The sequence below is a fragment of the Gordionus sp. m RMFG-2023 genome, chromosome 4 (genome assembly GCF_954871325.1).
Source record: "Gordionus sp. m RMFG-2023 chromosome 4, tfGorSpeb1-WG-v2, whole genome shotgun sequence".
Lineage (NCBI taxonomy): Eukaryota > Metazoa > Nematomorpha > Gordioida > Chordodea > Parachordodidae > Gordionus > Gordionus sp. m RMFG-2023.
Genome location: NC_088778.1, coordinates 22,299,332 through 22,326,875, shown reverse-complemented (window position 1 = coordinate 22,326,875; position 27,544 = coordinate 22,299,332). Strand labels below are relative to the sequence as shown.

General features: G+C 26.3%; 1 protein-coding gene across 2 annotated transcripts; it reads right to left on the bottom strand.

The window, feature by feature from the left end:
• Window positions 1-1,130: 1,130 nt before the first annotated feature.
• LOC135927835 (syndetin-like) lies at window positions 1,131-25,836 on the bottom strand. Of its 2 annotated transcripts, XM_065464038.1 has the most exons (22): window positions 25,534-25,836; window positions 25,416-25,493; window positions 17,390-17,514; window positions 17,111-17,228; window positions 16,924-17,042; window positions 14,214-14,428; window positions 12,580-12,827; window positions 11,731-11,863; window positions 10,540-10,711; window positions 9,983-10,084; window positions 9,732-9,822; window positions 6,952-7,021; window positions 5,094-5,502; window positions 4,683-4,777; window positions 3,921-4,042; window positions 3,524-3,625; window positions 2,904-3,314; window positions 2,531-2,701; window positions 1,816-1,946; window positions 1,625-1,723; window positions 1,479-1,569; window positions 1,131-1,316 (listed from the first exon to the last, which is right to left on the bottom strand). In XM_065464038.1, exons 1-22 carry the CDS (start codon window positions 25,729-25,731, stop codon window positions 1,218-1,220), a joined length of 3,399 nt encoding a protein of 1,132 aa, XP_065320110.1. In that variant the 5' UTR covers window positions 25,732-25,836; the 3' UTR covers window positions 1,131-1,217. The 2 variants fall into 2 exon arrangements, 1 of the variants encoding a protein (XP_065320110.1); XR_010572191.1 differs by lacking the exons at window positions 1,131-1,316; window positions 1,816-1,946 and having other exon boundaries at window positions 1,484-1,569.
• Window positions 25,837-27,544: the final 1,708 nt, after the last annotated feature.

Below are 27,544 nucleotides of genomic sequence, written 5' to 3'. Positions count from 1 at the left end.
GTCCAAATTAAATATATTTAAAAAAAATTGGGGAGAGGGGGCTATGCAAATGGTACCTCTGCAGGATTTAAATAAATTCAATATTTAAAAGATTTTACTTAAATATATCACAATTAATGATTTATCAAATTTTTATTACGAAATTGACTTATGATTAAAATTCCATATCTTTTAAACCTGTGCTAGGAACTTGAAATTTTGCAAATTAATTCTGTAGATATTCATAAAAAAAATATTTATTTGATTTTATGTATTTCCGGTTTTTGACATTTAAAATCTTTTAACAATATTTAACATTATATAACTTTAAAGGCCTACCATTGCTATATAAAGAAATTTAAATGACGCTTTTAGCTCAATTATATCCAATGATATTTAAAATTAAAGGGAGATAATTTTGCCCAAAATGCCGTATTTTTTCGACCTTTAGAAGCCCGTATCTCCGTTGCTGTTTGGAATTATAATTTTTTTTTTCTTAGTTATAATATACGCAAAATTTCATAAAAATCTGGGGGTCGTGTTGAATCTCATGTTGATTTGTCATGGAATTATAACAATTTTCATTCCATTAATTTGAATATTTAAAATAAATGTGAATAATAAAAGTAAGAAATATATAATTTTTGATGCGCATCTTCTGCTCTGATATTAAAAAAACATTTTCTAATAGCGTTTTCTTAACGCATTAAATCATAATAAAAGTTTTATCTCATTAAGAAGAGAGCAGACAATTTTAATTCACAGCACAACTTTTTTTAATTGTCATTGCCCAATATTTTATAAATATTGGCCAAAACATTAATCATTTTATAACGAATACACTGCCCCTTTGTTTAATTTATTGTTACTGCCCAAAAAAATATATAATAATTTTTTAGTCACATGATGTTTGTTTTCTTTTTCAGACACTTTTAAAAATAGAGTGATCTTTTTAGCACTACCTGGATGACGAGAATATAATAAGTTTTTAAAGTCACCATATTTATGAAAAGAGGACATTATTTGACTAAAAAAATAGGAAAAGTCTTAACATTTCTAGCTCTAAACGACTATTTATCATAATATTATTTTTTATTATTATTAGAGCATGTATTATAACAGTATTAGATAAATAATTAATATATACATTTTATATATATAAATAAATCCTGTCATTTTAAATTGTCCAAAATATTAGCAATTGTTATTTTATATGTACAAAACATGTGAATACATTTTCAAGATTCTTCAAGATTTGCTAGTAAACGGGTACGTAATTTTTTAGTTAGGTGGTTCATGTTATTGACTAATGCAATTAAATGCTTGACCGAATATTCCTTATATAAGAAAAAAAGTATATATCATTAATAAAGGCTTCATTTTAGGCTCTAAAGTTTGAAAAAATTGAATTCGAAAACTTTAATGAAAATAACGAAATAAGTTTTTTTTATATAGAAAAAAAATAGTAACATTTTTTTTTGAAAAGATTATTTTAATACTTGATGATTAGATATCCATTCTTCAATTTCGGATTCGGGTAAGTAGTAAGCCTTTATATAATTTTCTACAAACTCTTTATCAGGCAAATGTCTAAAAAGGGAATATAAAATAGTCGTAAGTTATTTAAAGATAAATAAATAGTAACTTTAGGCTGATAATATCGTCAATGTACAAGAGCAAATGTTGTAAGTCCAGCTGCATTAGTGCCCTTCCTTCATTACTGCATTTTTTTATCAACGAATATCTTTTGTATTATATTTTTTTATTTTATCGAAAAATATTTATTTAATTCTAAAATGTCAAATATAGATGATAAATAATAACAATATTTTTTACCCATCTACGATAGTTCTAAAAGTTATGCTGATGAGATTTTGCCAAAGTAAATCCCTGAGTTCGATAGGTATGCAAACCTTTTCTGGGTCGTTATTAATAAGCGAAAGCTGAAGCGAGAAGTTTTTGAAGGACTAATCATATAGTGTTTAAAAAATAAATAATCGTGCAATTTAAATTATCGCTATTTCTAAAACTCTTGGAAAGAACTATCTGAGTCTAGTCACACCAAAATTAATTGGGAGTCGGATCAGTCCGGACATTTTATATTAATTATTATTACCCATTGTTAACAAAATACAATAATTTTTTTAAAAACAAAAAAGAAACATATAAAATTCTTTTGGTAAACCTAAAATACTAATAGTTTATTATATGATATTATTATAATATTTAAAGTTTGAATAAAAATTTCATTTACGATTATAAAGATATATAATTGGAGGGAGGGGGGAGAGGACAATATTTTATTCATTAGCAAAGGGAAAAAATAAATAATTTTAAAAGTAGCAACTAAAATTACTAAGCTACATTTAAAATTTAATAGATACAGCACGCTATTTTTTTGAGAAGCGAAGCTACTTTTTGGGGAAAGTAGTTGTAGCTATAGCGAACTACTTTTTAAAAGTAGCATTAACAGCAATGATAGTATGTTAAAGAAAAAGCTATATATGCACGCAATAAAATAATAGTTTTTATATAATATTTTTTTAAAAACCTTGATGATGTAATTGATATAGGTATTGTGTTGAGACATCAGTTCTTTGATGTCCCATTTGGCTCCGTTAATTATCATGCCCACGATATGATTGTAGTTAACGACGTATAAGCTAATTATGTAGCATGCTAATCTTTGCAGCTCGAAAGGCAGGGAAAGGTCAATGGTAGCCTGATGATATATTAAATCGTTTAAAAAAATATATATCATTGTAAATATAGACAAATCTATTTTAAAAAGGGTTGAAAAAATAAGAACCAGTATATCCCTTCATTTATTTTATAAAATATTTTTATCACCAGCCTATATATTACATATTCAGGTCTCTCTAAAGAGGAGGAGATTTTTTTCATTTTCAAAAATATAAATATACTTGATTTGGTTCTTGGATCAATACTACCACGTCGTTATTAGCTATTATGCCCTTGGGATAATTTGCTTTACTAGCAGAGCTACTATTTAAGCTAATGTGTCCGTTCATTTTAGCGAATAATGCCGTGGCCAGGTAAATGAGAGATTCGGTGGATACACTCTGATCCATTAAGAGTTGATTCAGAATATTTTGATCGTATGAGGAATATCCATTGCTTACCCCTTCGCAATTGGGTATTTCGGCTACAATTTCGGTGGTCAAAGCTGAATTTTGAGTGGGCATTGATAGTTTTTTGTCAGCGGAGTTTGAGTTAAGGTAGGAATTGTGAACGTTAATAATATCTCCGGCACTATTTGAAATATCGTGGGTATAATTAGATGAATCGATTTGGGATAGAAATGGGTTGTAGGACTATGAGAGGTTTTATTTTATTTAAAAATATCATTTAGAGTATGATAAAATTTGTAGGCATAAATAAGATAAAAAAGATGTTTTAAAAAGTTAATCTCTATTTAACTCTGGTAAAAAAAAAACATTTTGAATAAATAATTTAAAAAAAGATTATTTCGTTCCTTCCTTCTACAGAAAACAAGATGTTTTAATTTTTAACGGTAAGTAACTTTAGGGAAATCAAATTGAATATTGTCAGCGAATATGTGTTCATGTATTTGAGCTATACGCGCGTTAAGTCTGTTGCTGATCAAATGTCTGACTATTTGGTACTAAAAGGAAAAGTAAGTATAAAAAAAAATTTGGGGAAGTTAATTGTAATATAGAGGTATCCGTAACCTAATCAATACGAATTTTACATTTATACGTATAGCAACAGCTTTGGAATGCGAGATCTTCATAGCCAAAATCTCGAACAGAACAAAAATAGATGTCGAGCCCGAAAATTCGTTATAAAATTTTTAACGGTCGGTTCGTGTCGTACATCAATTTGAGCAGAATATCTCAAAAATTATCATTTATAAATAATTGATTTCGATAAAATTTAAATATGAAATTCATTCTCACGTGAAATTTGCCTATAATGATTTGATATAGGGTGTAGAGGTAAATATCGTATAGTTCGGAGACGCATTTGTTGATTTCCTCCGATATTTGAGGGTATATGTGAGTTATTCGAAAATATTTGCCTGGTTGAGAAGGGAATAATTGAATATTAAAAAAATGAGGTCCTTTATATATTTTTTAGAGGCCTGCAAGTCTGTATCAAGCCCAACTCGGATAAATAGTATGATTTTAAAAAACTAAGGGTAGTCCTATAAAATAAAATGAAAATTACAAGCCCGGGGATATTTTTTTAACCAACTAGGACCTTATATGTAATAAATTTAAATCATATAAATAAACCAGTTATAAAAAAAATCACATTATAGAACAATTTAAATATAAAATTATTTGGAATCCAAATTTTAAAAACTCAGACTGGGAGCCAAAAGTTAACAAACCTAGGGCAGACCTGAACGTAATTTTTTTTATTAAAAGGGGGCGCTATATTAAAAACCCATGCCTGGTCTAAAAATGTGTACCTCTTTACAGGTCTCTGATATTTTTATTTACCAAAATTATAAGAATTATTTAAGTAAAATGATTTCTTACTATTTGAAAGTTGATTTGAATGACGAAAAAAAATTAAAATGATAATTAACGTTTCATTTAAGTTCCAAAAAAAATTTCTCAGGATTCAAGTAAAATATGCATGGTTAAATTTTTTTTAGGTAAACTATACATCTGTCAAATAATTTAAATATGAAAGATCTTTTTAAAAATTACCAGATAAACGCAATATATTCAAAGCTGAGTTAGTTAGCATCGGCGCTAAGCTATCCCTATTAGAAAACCGACCTTTATTGATTTTAGATTTATCTCTAAAAAATATAATAAAAACAATTTATATTGAAACGATCTTATATAAAAATCGTAATTAAAATAAAATTAAAATCTTGTTCATCTAAATATCAAAATATACTTACTTTAAAATAAAAATTTAGCCATTATCATATTAAAAGTTTAAAAAAAACTATCGATATGGTTTTATTCAATGATTCACAAATACCAAATAAATTGGAGAAAAATAAACTCGAAATCTTAAGGGGCAGTGATTGAAAGATGATAATAACAAAATATCACTATTATCTTATTGTTATGCATAAAATCCAAATCCAAATTAAAAAATTTTTTTACTTTATTCTCTCCATTATATCCTTACGACTATTAGAAGAGGAGAGGAAAGAAGGGTCGACCATTCTATTTTCTCCCAGATTTAGGGTATCTAAATTTGGGGTTACAACCTGTAAAATCATTTCATTTTCTGACGAGGACGATGATTCTTCCTTATTAATATATTCGCAGGGTTTAGGATTGTATTCCGAAAAATTTTCAATTTCGAGCGATTTTGTTTTATTCGCGTTATTCCTTGTAAGATTATTAAAATAAATTTTGGGGGATCTTGGTCCGGAAATGATTTTTGATTCGTTTTGATGAGGACTCGTAGCTGATTGGAAAGGATTTAAGGAGGTCGCTTTCAAGTATTTATCGAATCCGAGACAAACGTTGGTTAATTCGGTTGGATTTTCCGTCGATCTATTCGTCGCTAAACAAATTTTTGATTTTATATAAAATAGATTATTTAATTAAATAATTGAGCTGTTTAATTTTATAATTGAATATAGGTAAATATGGGAATTTAATCAATAACCCCATATATTTTCGATTACGTTTACTCTAACAATTGAATCTAGCGTAATTAGTTTTTTAAAAATTTAATTTATTAAATGGGATATGAAAAAAAGTTTAAAGTTTATTTGACAAAATACAGTAATTGATTGGTTGCCCATTATTTTCAAAATTTTATATAAATTGGATTATATTGACATACACATAGTGTTGCTAAATGGCTCAATTTTAAAAACGCATATCCTCGAAATTTTATCAATAGATGTCCAAACGCTTCTGCCATCATGAGCAAAATCTCCAGGCTTGCTTTATATTTTTTGGCTAAAATATTGGGTTAGCCGTTTTTAAAAACCGAGCCACAAATAAAAATCGTAATGCTGTCAACATATTCAAAAAAATTCGCTCGCATTCAAGTTCCTATGCAAAAAAGGAGAAACACATCCAAATTCGTGAAGGCGTTCAAGTTACTTTATACTCTAAAAATATTTTTTTAATTATATATAATACTTAAAATAAATAAATGCACATTATGATAACAGCATGTTAGCTGTTGGATTATTTTTTATTTTGTAATAAATATAGAAAATAATTTGTAAAAATAAAAAATTAATTTTTTTTTGGTTTTTCAAAATCATCCGCTGAATATGCTACAATATAATCGCATTCCACCGTGAGGATATTTCTGGAAATTTATAGTAAATAATTGATAACAAATTTTGATAGACAATCTTCATTTTTTACTAATTCTTTGACAAAAAAAAGAAATTTTAGAATAGTCTTTCTGTTCTGAAACTTATACATTTATTATCTATGAGTTTCTTTAAATATGATACTAATTTATTTTTAAATATTTCATTCTGTGAAAATCCTATCCAAAGCCAGTCATATGTTAAAATACAGGAAGTATTATGGAGGAAATAAGATATTGATCTTCAAAGATAAGCTTAAATCTAAAAAGAATAAAACATAAATATAATTGATTAATCAATACCATCTGATAATGCATTTAATAGCTGTTGATAATAAGTTAAAACATATATTTTTTTTAATTTTAAAATATAGTTATTGCAAGGGTCAAATAGGCCTAAAGCATGTTATCTCCACTTTCTAAAATGGAAAAAGTGATAGCTATTGGCTCCATTATCTATAACAAAATTTATATATAATTTTTTTAGGCTCATTAAGAATTGAAATACTTAAATTAGGACATGAAAAATATATCACCCGAGTTTGAACTATCATATAATATATATCTACAAACTTATGCATTATAAAATATAAACATCGCCGTTACTCTATTTTAATTAAGGAAGATGATATTAAGTTTTTCCAAAAAATAAAATAAATATTTATAATTTTTATTTACTTCCAGTGCCAGAATCGTCTTTCATTTGAATGAGCAATAAATGCTTCGATTTTTTCATAAAATCGAATTCCTATTAAATTTTTGAATACAAATCCAACATTTAAAATCGATTATAAATTATAAAAACTAGGAAATAATTCATTTTTACAAGAAGACGATAAAATATGTGGTAAATTCCACGACAAATCAACAAAATTAACACGATTTTCGGCCTGACTCTTTCAGATTAATTTGAAATTTTGTTTATTAATGTTACCATAATAAATTTTCCGATTTAAAACTCATTCCGGCGCTATTCAAAAGCAAAAATGGATGACAAATGGGAACCGATGGCAACAAAATGGACTGCCCCGGAGGGTCATGACGGCTGCACGTACCATATCCAGAGGAACGCTAATGATGATGCCAAAAGAAGGAGTAGATTCGATGTAGCAGCAAGATCAACAGGCGATTAATTCAAGAGCAGTACCCAGACAAGAAGTGTTGCGGTTGGTGCAAAATGGTGGTCAAAATGTTGATGGGGGGGGGGGGGGGGTAAAATGGTGGCCTTGTATTGGATAGGAGCACGGAAGAAAGAATGCAGAATTAAATGGAAGAGTTAGTAATTAATGGGTGTAAGTTTGTAATACAGAACATACAAGATTTTATAGTTAATTCAGGGATGCATATATATAAATATGTATTAATTTGTAATCATTTGGTAATTGATTTTTTTGTTTCGCTAAAAGTGTAATCCCGGATTTTTACTTTAAAAGGGGGTACATGTTTTTTTATATAAAAATAATATTGGAAAAAAAGGAATAATTATTATAATATTATCGATATTATCATGAATTTTTTGTTTTTGGAGAATCTGAAATAAAAAAAATAAGAAAATATAAAAAAGCGTAATACAAAAACCTTAGTAGAAAAAATGCTAATTTAGCTCATAGAGAACAAATGAATAATTGTGAAAAATGCTTTATGAAGCACTATAAGTAGAGAAACTAAGAGCACTCATCAACGAGAGGAATACCGGCAAAACTATTTATGTGAAGAAAACTAAATACATTAACAGATGAAGTCAAACCTACATTTATTGAAAAATTAAAAAAGTGAGTAAACCAAATTAGTTATAAAAAGGAAGTTATAGATCCTTATAGGAAAACGACTTAGTCGAAGTCGAGAATCCAATTAAAAAAATTTGGCATGAAGGAAAAGTAATAAATCATATAAGCTAACTTATCTTACAATGTGGAAAAAAAGGGAAAACATAGTGCGAAAACACGCCGATCAAACAAGGAAAGAATCAATATAGTTCGAATTTATTATAATAAATAAATAAAGAAACGATTCAACTAAATAGTTCTCAACATCGATATCCGACGAGAGAACGAAAACAAACAAAACGTTTAGTCGATGGCAATTTGAACTTATGGGATATAATGTATTTTATATAATATTAAGGCCATATATAGAAAAATTATAGAAAGAATTTGCTAGTTATTAATGATAACTTAGGAATGATTAAAAACATAGAACATTAAAAAAATACAATTAGAAGAAAACAAAATCCCTAGAAATAAAAAATGAAGAAGAAAATAAAATAACATTGAAAACAGCTTCATTGAGTATAAGAGTAACCTGGAGTATACCAATGATAGTACAAATTTTAAAGTGACATTAATTATTATTTTACTAAAAGACTATCACATTTTACCAACGTTTGAGGAATTAATTCATAAAATCGCAAATAAAAATAAATATACAACGATTTTAAAAGACGCGTATTTACAAGTGACTGTTGATGGATCGCAAGATATTGAAATATTATTAGTGCTATGGCAATAACAAACGGTAATCGTAATACTTATTTTTGGATTTTAGTTTCCGGCAATTCCCCTTAATATTTTTTCGTCAGTTAAATTGTTATATAATATTAAAGAGCTAAATCTATTATTAAGCTATTAAAATATATTTAAAGGAATATTCCTAACTCATATCCAAATATTTACATTCTAAAATTCAAAAATATAAATTTTGCCCTTTGAGCCCAATATATGGGCCCCGGGTGATGTTGAAATCATAAAAATTTTCTTAGTAACACAAATTTTTTAAAAAACTTAGGGGGGTCAGTCAAAATTTCTGTTGATTTGTCGTGGACGTACTTCTGTTATTTTTAATTTAAATTATAAGAGTTTCGCGATAAATTTTGTGGGGCTTATATTCTTTAAATAATGCATTTTAAATGGCATTCTCCATATTAGACAAAAAAAATTATTTCGCGTTTTTAAAAGAATAATTATTCCATATGGTCTATTAGAGAACGAATAAAGTGTTGGGAACACTATTATTAATCATAAATATATTTAATCTAAAATGATGAAAAATAGTGCACTTAAGAAACTGTAACAATTTTAAAAAAATATATAAAGTAACCCTATATTTTGTACGATATAAAGAAATTTTAAGGTGACCAAAAACCGCCAATATTTTTCCTTTATTACTTTATAAATGCTAAGTGTGGAGGTGACCAGAGGGAAAAAAATAAAGTTAATTAATCGTGGACATTTGACCTGCCAAATGTTTCTATACAGATTATGGTTGGGAATTGTATACCAAACTTCAATCTCTTTATTCTAACAAACAAAATTTAAGTTTTTTTAACGCTTCGTGTCAAGTGTAAAATATAGACAATCGGAGCTCTTCTCTATTTTATTATGACAAATTAAGGAGTAATTTTATAACTTAAAAGATTTAAATGATACTCAAATTCAAAAAAATATAAAGGCTTAAAATACTTGTAAGTCGGTTAGCTTGAAACTACGTTTTACAGGGCAATTTGTCCAGCTTTCATTCTCTAAGAACATTTTTATTTCGTCGACTTTAGAACTTGATTCCAAATTCGTAATATAAATTATAATTTTTTAAGTTAAATGGACTTTTATATTTGCAAGAGGTCAATAGTGGAAAACAGGGATAAATTTAAGGCCAAAAAATTAAATTATTGAAATTAAAAGAAACTTAAATTAATTAAATATTCAAAATTTACTGATGAAAAGAGTGAAGATAGTTCAAATTTTGACGCTTTATACTCTCTTCTAATGTTTCAGATATATCGATTCCAGAAAAATCTTTGCATACCTCAACAAATCTGTGAGTACGTTCATAAATATATTTATTTCCCTGATAAAATATTTGCAATTTTTTTATATAAAATAATGAGATACTCATGGAAAGGGAAATTAACCTTGCCGTACATTTTCAATCAGTAGATTAATTGGAGTATTGACAATTATCGAAGGGGGAGGGCTTATTAAACGTTTTAACGAAGTTCGCTCAATACATTTTAAACCGAATATTAAATATTAAGGATAATTAAAGTTTTGACGTCAAAATATAATGGCATATCAAACGATAAATTATATAAAATAAAAGCTGTTATTCGAACCCTCTAAATTCATTGCAAGATGTTGGCCAAATAAAATAAAAAATCTTTTGATTGATTACATTATCGAGGCAATTTAGAACAGTATTTTATAATGCTAATCTATATATTGGCATTATCATTTTTTTTAAAATGGTACATTCATTATACATGCAAAAAACTTGTTGATAGCTTGAAGATATAGCAGAAAATTTTCGAAGGAAATATCGTTAAAACGGTTTATCTTAGTCAGGTATACGTTGACCTTGTGTTGAATGTCTTGGCATACCCTAAGAACGCCATGCTTCAGTTTTTGGTAGATGTAATTGCGAGTGAAATCCTCCTCCAGGACATCTTTAGAAAAAATAGAGGTAAAAATTATTTAATTTTTTTTAGATTTTATTAAAATAAGAAATTTATTCTAGTCAATTTGGCTTTGACGAAAATGACACTAGCATGATATGTACTCGTTCTGTAAAGCCGGTCTGTCAGTTTCTATTAAATAGAATATTTATCAAATACGATCTTTAATGAAGCTACTGAAGATTTTCATTATTTTTAAATTATATAAATTTTAACACCCATGGCCCTTTAAACCTCGATTACTAAAGGTTTAATAAATCGTATTAAGTTGGATTTGGAACTCATTAGTGAATATTTAAACTAAATCTATTTAATTTTGAAATAAAAAATTTGACGTGTACCACAACCAGGGTTAGACGGGGTAGTATATGAAAATTTTGTAGCTCGTTACTCATTCATTTAAAATATTATTTTTTGGTGAAAAGGCATAGCAATATTGTAGGCTAATATTTTAAATTATATTATTTTAAAATTATTTATCATTAATTTTGGCCAGAAATACCTCTTATTATACATATACTATGGTAATAATAAATTATTGAAGTTTATAAAAAACATATATTTAAAAATTTATAATCAAAATATATCTTCAAATAACATTAAAATGACTAATTTTAAAAGAATGCATAAATAATTATAAATTAAATAATTGTGTTCCCAAAAAGAGCAGTAATTATAAAATTTTTGTCTAATGTATAGAAACTCTTTGGCTTAGTTGGAAAAATATATAACCCCTCCATTCACAGTTATGCGAATTCGTGGTGCTGCGAATTAGTGCATATTTTATATACTTCTTGGCGAATTCACGCTAACTGTGAATGCAGAGTAGCTTTGCTGCATAGATTTTTTAAAAATTTGAATATTATTGACGCAAAATGGATGTTTGTAAATATGACTATAGGAATGAAAAGAAAGTATACATCAAATAAAATCATCGTTCCTTTTTGGAAAAATAATTATTAAATTTATAATTATACATTATTTAAAAATTAATGAATAGAAAAATAAACTTGATATTGGAGCATCGGTTTGAGCATAATGATTCCGGTACCAATTTATAGTTTTGTAATAGCAGGTTAGAATATCGAAAAATCTGTAGAGCAGATCCATCAAGCAAAGGACTATGTATTCCTTGCCAACACACTGTTTAATGATTTTAATAATAATACTTAAAAAATCTTATTCTAGATTTTGAGATGGATCAAAATTTTTAAAAAACTTTTATTTTACTAAAGATAGTATAAAAAAGCAGTGTATTGAAAACATTAAAATTCTTTTCAAAGTTGTGGTCTAAGAGACTGAGTAATAAATATAAATTTACTTTATTAATCAAGTATTAAAATTTAAAAGGAAAAAACAATAATGATCTATTTTTCTATATAAATTCATATTATATAATATAATTATTTGCATAATCATTATTCTTGAATTACTAAAAATTACATCTCTCTATTATACCATAATTATTCAAATTTATATAAAAAAAACTATTTTTTCATACAAGTATATAACAAAATATATTACAGACCAATATTTATCAACTCATAATTTATGAATATATAATTATCATAACCAAAAGTACCAAATGATAAAATTTAGAATAATAAAAACTAACTATTATAACAGGAAAAATATTTCAAAAAAAATGTTTTGAATTTTAATTTAATAGTGAAATTTGACTATATCAACCATATATTAGACATCCTACTGAAATATTGAAAAACGATTGTTAACCCTCCCCTCCCATTTGTCTAATTAGTTTATTGAACTAATAGGTAAGTCGGTAGCTATATCCTTCCAATGATAACCAATAATAATAATATCACAAACATGTCTAATTAAAAAGTAATAATACAAACCGCACACAATTCTGGATATTGAGACCGTCTCATTATAGTCTTCAATGATTCAGGTTCTGGAGCAAGAGAAGATATTTGATCGATGGGGATCGAAGGATAATTTGCGATATCTCGCCGCTCTTTCGATTTACAATCATCTTCCTGTTCGATATCGAGCGAAACGTAAGATTTTACGACGTTCAGGGCATGGTTGTGAATGGCCGTGGCGTAATGCATGTGGAGTTGGTCCAGGGCTGTATGGCTTTTGCCTTTTTGTAGATTTTTTAAAATATTATTATTTCTTAATAAAAATTTCTTATAATTTAATATATTTCACAGGTAAAAATATATAAAAAGTAAAATATACAAAAAATAAGCAATATTTTAAATAGAAAATGTATAAAAATATGTTTTAAGGTTCTTTTGAAATTTCACCGAGATACGAGATTGATTTAGATTGTAATCCGTCGATTTTATCTTTTTGCCAAAGTTGTTAAAGTAGCGCACTATCACTAAAAAAAATAGCGATAGAGGGAGCGAGCTCCTTTTTAAAGTGGCTAAATAGAGCGCTACTTCGCTCTTTAAATTTTTTTATAATAACCATACACTATAAAAAAATACTAAAATTTATTTATAAATTAATAATTAATTTTATATTATATCTTTAATTGAAATTTATATTTCAAAAACTGCTTTATAAATCTAATTTATCAAGTAAATATAAAATGCCGCCAATAGAGATAGACATGATACTTTTAAGGCAGATGATAACCAAAAAATTTCACTAAAGAATGATATTATGGAATTACATTTCCCAAATTTGCAGAATATTTTAAACTTAATAAAAAAAATTAATAGAGGATTTAATATTCGATGCATAAAGTAGCGAAGGACAATTGAATACCTACATATTGTTCAATCTCATTTTTATCGGTTTTCTAAGATTAGCCAGTTTTTTGAATGCAAAATAGATTTGATTGCTCAACAATATCATTTAATATATGTTCATCCAAAAACATTTTAAAATATTGATATGATGTTAGAATATTTTCTGGAGGATAGGAATTTTTTTTTAGAAAATATTGTATCAAATGATTTAATATATTTTAATACCCAAATACATGAGATTAGGAATACTAGGGCCTTCATGAATATTATGAAGTTCTATATGGAGTGCATTTCTAGGTGAATCGATATCTATATTATCATTATCAATAGGATGATTAACCTAAAAAAAAACATTTTTACACTTTGAACCCTAATATCTCCAAAAATAATTATGGTTTTTAAAAAAAATGAATTGTACAATTCAAAACAACTTTCTTAACCGCTATGCAAAATGTCATTTGATTTGAAAGAGGTCCAGGGTAGATTTCACATGGAATGGCCCAAAGACTAGATCATTAGACACTTTACCATCGGAAAACGATATGTGTATTGGTTAAAGGAGAATTTTTTTAATGTGAGGAGATGGAGGGGACTGTTAAGGGTAGAATTTTGACCCTGACCCAATTTCTGCGAAAATCGAAGTTAGAATTCTAATCAGGTTATGAAATGATTATGATTATAAATTGAGATTTTATTGTGGTTTAGGTAGATAAATCATTAGATATAATAATTAGACAAACATAAATGAAAAATAATAAAAAGATTACCCAACAAATTTTGAGCTTTAAATAGTTGTTCGTATAATCCGTTAGGTGCCCACGCATCATTTTTTATACCGTCAAATTCGTTGATATCAACGGAAATCTTTGAACTTTCGGAATTTTCGCATTGGACTTTATCGGAAGTGGTAGTCCGACCAAAAGATTGATCCATCTGTTCTTCTATTAAGTCGAGAGTATCTTGAATCTTGTTATTCAATTCGCTAATCGTCATAAAAAATATAAAAAGAAGTTTTGAAAAATTGGTGATATTTTGTGACTCTCTTTCATTATATTAGCCTTAAAATGAGATATACATAAATGATGCACTCGAAAGATTGGTCCACAAGCCATCAATACCCCCTTATGCCCAAAAAGGTAAGCGCTGGATGGCCATATATAGTTTATATTAAAAAAAAATATTCGATTATAGCCATTTTATTGCAAAACAAAATAATAGGCGAAGATGAAACATCTAAAAAAATTGAAAATAACTCGTGTCAGATGCTAACTTATAGCACATTTTATGGATTAACCTACGTGTTTGACTCACAAGATTAATTTATGATTGATTCTATCATCATTTGATAATGTAGTAGACAGAAATATACCCCAAGTGTCTGACAAATATCTTGTGATATGCCGAATAGATAATCCACTTATTTCAGATATTACCAAGTAAGATGGCATCAAAGTACTCTAAATGATCTTTCCTATTCTCTGGAATTATTAGTTTAAGTTTTTTTAAACATATTCTATAGTGAATATCATAATATGATTGAGGGACTTTTTCTGTTTTTGATTTCAAAGCTTTTTGTGGGTACTTTGCGTCAAATGTCAAAACTACCCAGCATATTGATATGTTCTCCTTGAAAAAGAGTAATTGTGGAAATAAACTCCCCTAATATATTTTTGAGGGCAAATCGCTTTTTAGCAGTTAAAAAATATTTCCTTGTGTATTCTTTTGCAGCAAACACTACACCGCTGTAATTATAACTAAATTTAATGAAATCGGCAAGGATTGAAATTATTCCATTTGTTACAAAGGGTAATGCATTATTACCCCTGCCTCAAATATGATGTAATAAAATATTATAAAGAAATGCTTTGCCTGAACTACCATAGTCATCATACCGTGTGGTCAAAATTCGGTTTATTATATCGTTAATGATCTCAAAAACAATCATGAAAGATCATATTAATCTTAGGTAGAATAATACCTTCAGATAAAAATCTAATTTGCTCCGATCTTTTAACATCAGCAAAGGTTTTAAAGCTTAACGCAAAAGATTTATATCCCGAATATGAATATCTGATTCGTATGATAATAGGATCATGAGCAATATTGGCTTCAGAGTGTAATCACTTTTAAAGGGCTTGTGATGTTTCTAAACTTAAAGTTGTGCAAGTATGATCGACATTATGTTGGAGATATAAAGAAAAAATAGATGAAACATCTGGTCATGATTGTTGGAACAGTATGGATCATGACCGGGAATATATATGAAATCGACAGGGAATATTTATGAAAAACAAATGCACTAGTAAAATCCTTTTCTACTTCAAAGCGGCGGGGGGGGGGGAGGGGGTCTGGGATAGAATTGAATCATCGTCTCTTCAGCAGGTTGCAGAAACCAGCGAAAGTGGTTGATGTAAAAATGGCAACCGATCGTAAATATTTTTCTCCACTACCTCCTATGAGCACAACGGGATAAACTCCGAAATATAACGTGGGCGCATTCATCTGCCTACGATATAAAAGATTATGGGGAACCTGGTTGATCTGCAATCGCGAAAGCGAGATATATGACGGTCATAAACTACAAAGAAAAATAGTTGTCTTAAAAGAATTGTAATGTAATAAATGTGTAATGTATTTTTATGGCTATCTGATGTAAAAAAAAAAAGAAGAAAAAAACATGTATAAACATTAGTAGATAGATCTAAGTCTTCTTAAAAATTGTTAAGTAGATATAGTTTACTTAAAATTTTTATAGATATATAATGTTTACTGCTACATAGATTTTATAAATTATTACCACTAATCTAATAAAAACTCTTCTTATTGAATGATGAATAAGTAGAAATACCTAGTATTTCTAATTTATAAGGTTTTGATTTATCAAATATAGTAAATTTTGGTATTAGACTTTTTCGGATAAAGGAGGGTTGTTTTTTTCAACGTCGAGACTTATGACATTCGCAGCTATTTTTTACTAGATAGCCGTCATCCAAAGTAAAATATATTGTAGAGGTGATTGTTTAAGCATTTTTTTAATAATTGCTATTATATGGGGCTTGATTGCATTTATGATTTTTAAGTATATCAATATTCAAAATTAAAAAAAATATATATTATGACAAATATTTTTATTCCTAGAAATTTTTATGGGAGGGGGGGGGGTTATTTTTCCAGGTATTTTTTCAAGGGGGTCCCATAAAAAAAATAAATCCTATTTTTAGTATTGTTAAACAGCTCGATTTGAGCCGATTTTCAAAAATGCTAACTCAATATTTTATCCAGAAAAATATAACACAAGCCTGAAGATTTTACACATAGTGGTACAAAGGTGGACATCTATTAGCAAAATCTCGAGGCATAGGCAATATATTTCTGGCTGAATAATTGAGTTAGCTCTTTTTTAAAAATAAGATCGAGCCGTTTGACAACACTACTTATTTTGGCTAAAAAATATATAACATGTCGAACGTGTAATACCTTAAACACTTGAAATAATTATATTTTATTATTTCTTTTCGCGATTCTAGGCAGAGCTTGATAGCAGAATAAAAATTCCTTTGTCTCAAATTATCGCGTAAAGAGTCGTCCGATTGATACTACATATTAACAAATAATTACAAAAAATTAATTTGATCTGAAAGCTGTAAAAATATTATTTTTTTACCAGTTGTTGAATCATTTTCAATTGGATTAAGACTGATTTACAATTTCGTATCTTGTTGCAATTCTTTAGAAGTAACAAAGCTGATTGTGACAATGAATCAAGGGTAGATTTGATATGGCTAAAAAAATATATATAATGTAGACATTCTGGCCAACATTTTATGCGGGGACAATTTATCCGCGAACAGTCTCCAAGAGATTTCCTCCGTAGGTATATCTGTCTGAGACATTCTGCCCCCGCGAATATCTTGTCTTAGCACAGTAATAATATATCAAAAACCTTCTGGAATCCTTCGATATTTGAATGGCAATTTTGAGTTCTGATTGCAAAATTTGAACTTTTTTCAACTCGGAAGAGTAAAGTAGGCTTTTTTGAAGGATTGAATCAGATATTTTCTTGGATAGCTTAAATAAATAGAATAATAATTTTTGATAATAATAACAATATTAGTACATGATGTGCAGTTATCAAAATAATATATTTTTTTGAAAATATGGTTTAAAATATATTAAAAATCTGGCAATCGAGATGCAAAAATGAGAGAATATGGTATTACAAATTCATCTAATTACATAAAATAATTCTCTGAAAATGCATTAACGTTTTATTTGATTTTGTAAATGGTGCTGTAGCTAGGGTTTGCATGATTTAATCAAATTTGTTTAAATGGCTAAGATCCATTTTTCTTTTAAATAAAAATCATGAGTAAAATCAATTTTCCCTATTGTTTATAATTTTAATAAATTTATTTTTAAATAAAAAACCTTTATATTATAAATAATAGTGAGTTAATCTAGAAATTAATTTTTTAATAAAATAAACTCCTATAAAAAGATCATTTTAATTAATATTGGTTAAATTGTTAAATTCCAGGAGATGTAAATAGAACTACATTTTAATATTTAAATATATTACCTAACAATTTTTTTAGCCACCTTAATAAAATAAATGGTAGATTTTGCGCTTTTTTCCATTTGCATATACTCAGTGAATTGTAATAAAAATTATATAGATATTGTTGAGGTGACCGGATTTGGGCTCATGATACTACGTAAGCCATTGTAATTATCTGAAATACTTATTATTTTATTTGGTTATTATACGTTTAATAATTAAGTGTAAATTGATTTTGTGACTTTATACTCCTAAAGTATACTTATTATTAATCTAAATTATTTTTCAAATATATATATATAGATAAGCGATAATGGTAAAAATTGTAACATTTTGATGTTTTTCTAAGGATTGAGAGATTAGAACCGTTGTCAAATAAAGAAAGGTTAGAACTAAAATGATACTAAATCAGACAAATATCCTCTATTATATATACTTTTCTATAATATTCGTCAAATAAAGAAAGGTTAGAACTAAAATGATACTAAATCTTTATTAAATAATAAGATAAAAACATAATCAAAATAAAATTAATATAAATTAAAATTAAAAATTAAAGATTAAAAAAATTAAGTTAGTAAAATCATAATTTAATCATCATTTTTCGCATCATCATTTCTCCTTATATATCCTTTTTCTTTAATCAACATTTGCATAGTCTCAATTTGTACCGAGATTTAATTCTTGTAGATTTGAATATCTTTGGGCTTCGTAATTTTGCTTAAAAGTAATTTGCCTGTCTGGCGTTTTTCTTAATCTAGTAAATTTGCATGTTATCACAATTACAACACCTTTCCACTTAGATTAGTCCCACCATTCTGGATTTTGACTTTACTGATCTTGTTTCTCCACCGAATCTATTCGTCTTAATCTTTAATGTCTTCTAGTTTCTAACGACGCGGTCTATTGTCTAATATTCTTCACTTCTAAGGACTGTTTGTATCCGATTACAATCTGAAATTCTTGATTCCTTCTGTTTCTTGTCAACACCTTGTAAACGATTATCTCTTGATCTCTATAGGCCATTGACGAATCTGTTATCATGATTCCCGATACATTCTTCTAGCTCTTTTAATTATATTTCGTTTTAATCCCAAATTATCCTAGTCTTTGCTTGTTTCTAACGGTTTCTAGTAACTAATGACGGTAAACGACTGCTGATAAATTGTCTGCGAGTAACGATAATTTTCACGACTTCTTGTTTCTAAGATCATCGATTTTTTTATCCTATATTAAAGTTTTGATAAGCAACTGGCGATAATTTGTCAACGATTAACGATAGCATCCTGGTCTTGACCACTTGTTCTACCTAGTCGCTTGTCAAGATATCCACGTTGTCTTAAGATCTCTTATACGATAATGATTTCTTGTATCTTTTGATCCAAAATAAAAAATTCGATCTCTAATTGAGCTCGATTGCGGCATAAATTTCCTAATGACGAAAAGCCGTTTCTCTTTATGAAGATTTTGGTTAATCAACAACCTGATATTTTGCTAAATATTATCAACTTAAATAACAGTTAACCGTATATCTTTAATAAAAATTTATAACGAATTTCTTTTTGCTACATCGATCACTTGTACGTATAACGATCTCTTGTGATGAATTCGTTTTAATTAAACGACTAATTCTATTCTTTTTCGAATTACGACCATTGATATTGACACCATGTTTCATTGACCTCATTCTTTGTCTTTGTGTCAATAGTCATTTCATACATCCCCTTCCCCCTTTATTTAGAATCTCTTTTCAGAGTTAATTAGACTGAATTATTATAATGGCCCGGTCTCCTCCGCTCTCCAACACCAATGTAACATTTTGAGAATTTAGAAAGATTGGGTGATTAGAACCGTGGTAAATAAAGAAAGGTTAGAACTAAAATGATACTAAATCAGACTAATATCCTCGATTATATATACTTTTCTATAATATTCGTCAAATAAAGAAAAGTTAGAACTAAAATGATACTAAATCTTTATTAAATAATAAATAAAAACATAATCAAAATAAATTAATATAAATTAAAATTAAAAATTAAAGATTAAAAAAATTAAGTTCGTAAAATCATAATTTAATCATCATTTTTCGCATCATAATTTCTCCTTATATATCCTTTTTCTTTAATCAACATTTGCATAGTCTCAATTTGTACCGAGATTTAATTCTTGTAGATTTGAATATCTTTGGGCTTCGTAATTTTGTTTAAAAGTAATTTGCCTGTCTGGCGTTTTTCTTAATCTAGTAAATTTGCATGTTACCACAATTACAACAAAAATGTTCAAATTTATTTTGATATTAGTTTTTCTTCGTTTGTTAAATAATAAAATTTGATAAATGATTTTTATAAAACGCGTAAATTCTTAATAAATATTACATAAATTTCCTTAAAAAATTACATAAATTATTATTATTACCCAATAGTCATTCATAAATTATTTATATTTTGCTATAATATACTTTATATTTTTATTTATAACCTAATTCATATTTTAATCTGCTTATTCGCCCAATCTCATTCAAAAATGAGGAAATTTGATTAAAATATGTCATAATTCGTATAAAATTTCCTATTCCCAGAAGTAATCCGTGCAGATGAATAGTTTTATTCGCGACTCGCGAATATTATTTAATAATTTCACTTATTTCCCATCTTCATTTTCACAAGGCAATACATCTATTAGATTCGAACTTTGGACTTTGGATGGCATCGTATTGAGGTATTCGTGAACCTTAATTCGCATGTTGACTAATAAAACCGTGTGATCGTTTTCAAAAAGACTCAATTTTCGACAAATTGAGGGGAATTATCTAGATGTAGACATCCGGGGTCGGGGAGTGTTACAAAGAATATTTACCAAGTGGCTGGGTCTTAGACTAATATGGCGTCTATGAAGGGGGAAGGGCGATGAATCTATATCTATGCCGTTAGGAAAGCCAACTTTTTAGTAAAGCTACCGATGAAAATAATTAGGGAGTTATCGTAGACTCGTAGGAAAGCCTGCTAAAAAATATAGTAAGTGATGAATAATTTATTCTCCCATAATTTAACCCCTTTTTTAAAACTTCGTATAAGCCGTTCCAAAGAAAACTAGTTCTTTTCTTTCGGGAATCGATTTTTAAAATCTTGAACTACTAACGAGGTGAACCTTAAAAATTTTGTCTCCCGAATGAACCAAAATTCTAAAGGTCTGTGAACCGGCTTTAACCTTTTGATATCCTAACTCTTTTAAAAAACAATAATGTTTAGCTAAATATTAGGGCTGTGCTGATTTAAAAAATTTTACCGATCCAATTCGATATTCAAACAAAAAAGATCCAGTAAACGATATATTTTGATTGATTATTGTTTACCATCTATCTTTAAACCAAGATCATAAAAAATCAATATTTTCTATGTAAAAAAAATAAATAACTGTAAACACTAGGCAAAACAAGACAACTCATTAAAATATGGGCAATGTGACGGGTTAAATAAAATCTTTTGCAAATAATTTAATTAAAAAAAATATGACATTTTTTAATTACTTTTTCTTTTAAAATAAGGATTTTTTTTAAACATTACAAATAAATAGAATGTTGGTTTATTTCATTCATTATCATTTGAAAATTATGTGTAAAATTTTTCTAAAAAATTAGAGCGTAAGTGTCTACACATGCTATATATTTCCAGCAAAATGACATTTTTTAAATTTAAAAAAAAACATAAAAATATATTTTACATTGAAAAAACTGACTGAAAAAAAATATACTGATACAAACATATTGTAGGCTGAGAATTAGTGTTATATGTTTAAATGAAATAAGTATGTTAAATAAATATTATCTTCCAGCTTTTAAAATTGCTGAACAATTTTCTAAAACTATGGTTAAAATAGCTGAATTGAATTAAGATGCATTAATATTATTTTATAGTTAAAAGTTAAAAAATTGCAAGAAAAGCAATAATATAAATTATGAATAATTACAATAAGCATAGTGGCTCAAGCCCAAATGTGCATTTGAAATGGAGGTCCCAGGTTTGATACTGGTAGATGGGAAAAAATAACATTACACTATATAATTTCCTTAAATTTTAATAATTTAAGATGATACATGTTATGATTATGGTGATTATATATATTATAGATATATATTTAATTAATTATTTTAAAAATATTTTTGTTTAATAATTAAAATTATTTTTTTAAAAGATGATACTTAAAAGATTATTTTCTTTATAATTTAATTTTTGTATTTACATGATTGGGGAGGTAACAGTTGAAGGAGGTCAACAGTACATATGGAGTAATATTTTTTATAGTTGTTTTTTTTTCATAAAACATTAAAAACAAATTTGATGGCAATGCTTAGGGGTCAAGAATATTTGGGGTGATTGTCCCTGATTATGGCTCTAATTAGTGTTGTTAGATGGCTCAATCTAAGCCATAACTCAATATTTAGCAGGAAAAATATTGCCTAAGCCTTGGGATTTCACTAATAGATGTCTAAACCATTGTGTCATCTATGTGCTAAACTGAAACTAATTGTTTTATAATTAATAACAAAGTATATGTATTATTATCATTATATCATAAGGTAAAGCTATGACTTAAAAAAAAATTATCAATATATAATTATTTTAAAAGGGCATGACTAAATACGAGCCCATGAAAACTAGGCACCCCTATGCGCCCCCTATCAAAGAAGCTTAATTTAAATTATATTATTACAGAATCGTATTTAGCTTCATAAGATGAGTTAGAAAATGTTTTTTTTTATTTTAAAAAAATGGCAAAATAGTAAAATTTTTAAAAAAGTTTAGTCAAAAAAGAAGAAATTAAGTGTATTTTTAAAATCTCAATAAGTTATAAATAATTTAAAACTTAGTAATAACATTTATTGATTCCTTTTAATTGGTGCTGTGAAGTAACGTCAAAAAAGTAACGCCATTCGTTACCTTCTTCTAGTGGTAACGAGTAACGGTAAAGCGTTTCTTATTTTTGAGTAACGGTAACGCAAAACGTTACTCGTTACTTTATATATTTTTTTAAAAATATCAACAAAAAGAAAAACTTAAACCTATTTTATTGTATTATAAAATTATTTTTATTTATTATAAATAATTTAATCCGAGTTTTAATTCATATCAACCACTGCCTTCATTTTTATTTTAAATTCTCGTTGTTAAATTTTCTGTCAAAATTAATATTCAATCAAAATTCAAAGTAAATGTTAATAATGATATTATTATTCTTATAATTTATTTTAAGAATATTATGTCCATAGTACTTACTTCTTCAGGTGAAGATGATTTAACCCTTCCCTGGCCCCAAATTTGAAATATATTTTAAACAAAGAAAATAAATGGTAATAAGTCTACACTTTGGAAATGTAAATTATAACCCAACACAAATATTTCAACCTCAATGTCCAGCAGTTCAAACTTCAAAGATAAATTAATATATCATTATTTTAAATATTACTTTAATAATAGAATAATATTTTGAAAAGCTTAATCATGGAATTAAAATATAAGTAGGGCTGTGTCGATATTAAATATCGGATCGGATAGGCACCGATATTTAGAATTTTCCAAAAATATCGGATCGGGCCGATACCTGTAAAAAACAGATCCGATCTTTTTACTTTTCTTTTTTTTTTGTTATTTTATTTTATGTTATGTATATTTATTTTACATTATTATAATATTTTCTAAATAATTTTTTTTTAAACAATGCAAATGCACATCCTTTAAATTTTATTCTTTTTTAAAATAGATTTATAGTATTTTAAAAGTTTTTTTTATTAAAATAGAAAGGAACACCCAAAGTTTTAATTATTAAATCTTTTAAAAAAATAACGCCAATTTTATTAATTATATTTTAAATAAAAGAATATTTTTAAATATGGTATCTGAATTATGGAAATATTTTACAAAAAAGACAAAGATAATTTTGCAAAATGCGTTATCTGTGGAATCATCTGAGTTTACCTTCAGTACATCAGGGGATATAGATACTCCATATCGTAGAAGCTTATTGCCAGAAAATCTAGAGGCTCTTGTATTTATTTTAAAAAAATTTATATATTATAATTTTTTATATTAAATATTTTATAATACCAAAATAAAATGGATATATTATCAAATATATGTTTTAATTATAGTCTTAATTGTAGAAATAAAAAAAATTAAATTAAATGCTAAATTTGATTTTTTGCATTAAAAATATTGATTTTTTAATTATATTTGGTTCAATATAAATATCGGATCGGTATCAGTATTGCATCAGTTTTGGAGCAATATTGGATCGGATTGGTGAAAATATGTGTATCGGCACAGCCCTAAATATAAGCAATTAAATTATACTACAGTATTGGGCTGGAAACCAATATTGAAAACCCAAAATTAGTGTTGGTTCAAAGTATTATATTGAGTTTTTTATATCTTCTATTTCTTGTTTTAGTATTGCTATTGGTTTGACTATTATTGTTAATAAATTTAAACAATAAAAATAGTGATTTTAAAAAACTTTGTTTAAATAAATAAATATGAAAGAGTGCATAGCCAGGATTTATCCAATAAAAAATTTTTACAGAGAATTTCATTATAGATTTTATTTATTATTAAAATACTATATATAACATCCCATTATTTAACCAGCTGTGAGCACTAAGCGCTCTGTGGTTTGTCTGATCAAAATTTTGAAATCAATTGTGCTAAAAATAAATAAAAAATTGTTACATAAAGATGTTATCTTATAATAATATTATTTTTGTATAATTTTATTTATAATATAATTAAATATATGAATATTTTTTTTATAAAATGATCTTATATATTCTTTTTGTATAGTTTTATTTTAATATATATTGTTGGAAAAAAATCATTATTATTTTTGTATATTTAATTTTTTTAGGTAACGAGTAGCTTGCTTTTTTGAAAAGTCAGTAATGCGCGTTCCTTTTTTGAAAAGGTAACGAGTAACACATTCCTTTTTTAAGATGTAACGAATAACGGTAACGTGTTTCTTTTTTGTAGTAACGTTTAGAGCACTAATTTTAATAAGTTATATATGATTCTGTGTTCATTTTTTATATATTAAGCTTCCTTTAGAGGGGGTGCATAGTTTCGTCATGTAAAAAATAATTTTATAAAAATTTTACTATGTTGGCATTTTTTTAAAATAAAAAAAAACATTTTCTAACTCAACTTATGAAGCTAAAGATTCTATGTTAATATAATTTAAATTAAGCTTCTTAGATAGGGGGCCCATGATTTTTTGTAGCTCATATTTTAGTCATGCCCATTTTAAAAAGCTTAAAATTGCAAATATTTGTTTTTTGAGTTAATATTGAATGTCATTTTATATTAAACATTTTTAAAAAATTGTAATTTAATGGAGAAAAATTTTTATAACATATATTTTATACTATCTGCAATTGGAAACGTAATTTTGATCTATCTGCATATATATCATCAAGATTAGATATTTCATTCTGAAAATGTTTCTAAGAATAAAATTAAAATTTATTTTTTATAATATATTACTTCTAGGATATATTTACAAGCATTAAAAACGTTTGGATCTTGGAAAAATACTTCCTCAATACTATTTATTATATCTCTTTCTTCGTTGGGATTATCAGTACTTTTTATATAATGTTGGGTGTAAGCTTCCTTTATCAAGTTATCAAATGTATCAATGTTGGAAGAATTGACATAGCTGAGACCAGATTTAGAATTCATAATGACATTTTATATATATTTTCAATTTTCTGATTTCATAATTTCATAATTCCATTATTTTTCATAATATTTAGTAAAATTAAAATCATTTAAAATCCAAACGTCTTCAATTTATTTCATATGATCATATCGTGTATACTAAAACCATATAAGATATCTATCATATATATTTGACATAAATCACGTGACATTTGTAGAATCGATTTCCATCATAATTGTCCATATATAATCATTTAGTCATTTATTAGTTTATATAAAGTATAAAATAGCAAGAAACTATTATAACGCAATTATTACTTCAAATTTTTTACCGTATTTTATTACTCCTATTCTAATCTATTTTTGAAAGGTTTTACCTTGTATCTTACATATTTGTTATTTATATATGAAAATTGTATTAATTTATATAAATTGTAAAATTAATGTTAATTGTAATATTAATTTAAATTGTAATATTAATTTAAATTGTAATATTAATTTAAATTGTAATATTAATTTAAATTGTAATATTAATTTAAATTGTAATATATTATTTTTAAATATTAAATTTTCTGAATATAAAATATAAAATGATGACTTTAACTTATCTAAATTTATCATTCACGTAGATTTGTAATCTAATATTAAAGTATTTTCAATTTTGCAAATATATTCTAAGCTTTCAAGGAAAAGAGAGAATATAGTAATAAAATATAAAAAATAATTTTACGATTACCTAATTCGCTAAAAATATTAGATTCTCTTTCCATATAAAAAGCGTAACTCTAGCAAATATTATTTTCAGTTTTATTTTCTTTCTTTTTATCTTTTTTCGTTTTATTTTCTTATTTTGATTATTTTAAAACGATTTTATAAACATATTATATTAACATAATCTTTCTTTAAATTGACTTTAAACGCCATAAAATTTTTATTATATTTTAACTTGTTAAACAATTTATATTTTTATTATTTTAATTTTATATTCCGAAAATTTATTTTTCATTTTGAAACTAAACTTATTATTTACATTAAAAATTCTCATTTTTTTATGTATACTTATTTGGTCAATAAATTTCATATAAAAGATAAATTTTAAGATATATTACTTTTTTGAAAATTGATTGTGAACGGAAATAAAATGAAGAAAATATAATATTGCTTAATCGTGATATAAATTAATAAAAAAAAACTATTAAAAATTACTTGTTTTTTTCTACATAAAAGCTATTTTATTTATTAAAAATATTAAAATTTTAGATTTTGAGAAAAATTTTTAATATGACAATTTTGTTAAATTTGTTTTATAAAATTTTCAAATAAAAAAATGTAAATTTTAGCATTAACTATTAGGAAACCTTTATAAAGTATTTAGGATTAAGAATATAAAAATGGTAAAGTTATTTTGACATATATATCATATCATTATATAATAGGATATATTTCTAATGATTAGAAGGAAAACGACTACCGTTTTTTTAGATTTGAAAGAAAACTGTACTGTATCTGAATTGAAAAAAATGATTGAAGGCATAACAAAAGTCTCACTCAAAGATCTACAATTATATAAAGACGATAATGGACAATATTCTACATTAGATGATGAAAAGATATTATCTGCATATGGTTTTACTTCAAATATTGCAAAAGCCCAAGCCCCTGCCACTATAGTATTAACTTTTAGACAGGAAGGTTTTATAATAATGTTTTTCCATATATAGTCCTTACTATGATATTTTATAAAAATAGATGGAAATTTTGAGACGCCGTTAATAACACCCTTATCATCTCCACCTGAATTACCTGATGTTATGAAAACTCAAGAAATTAATGC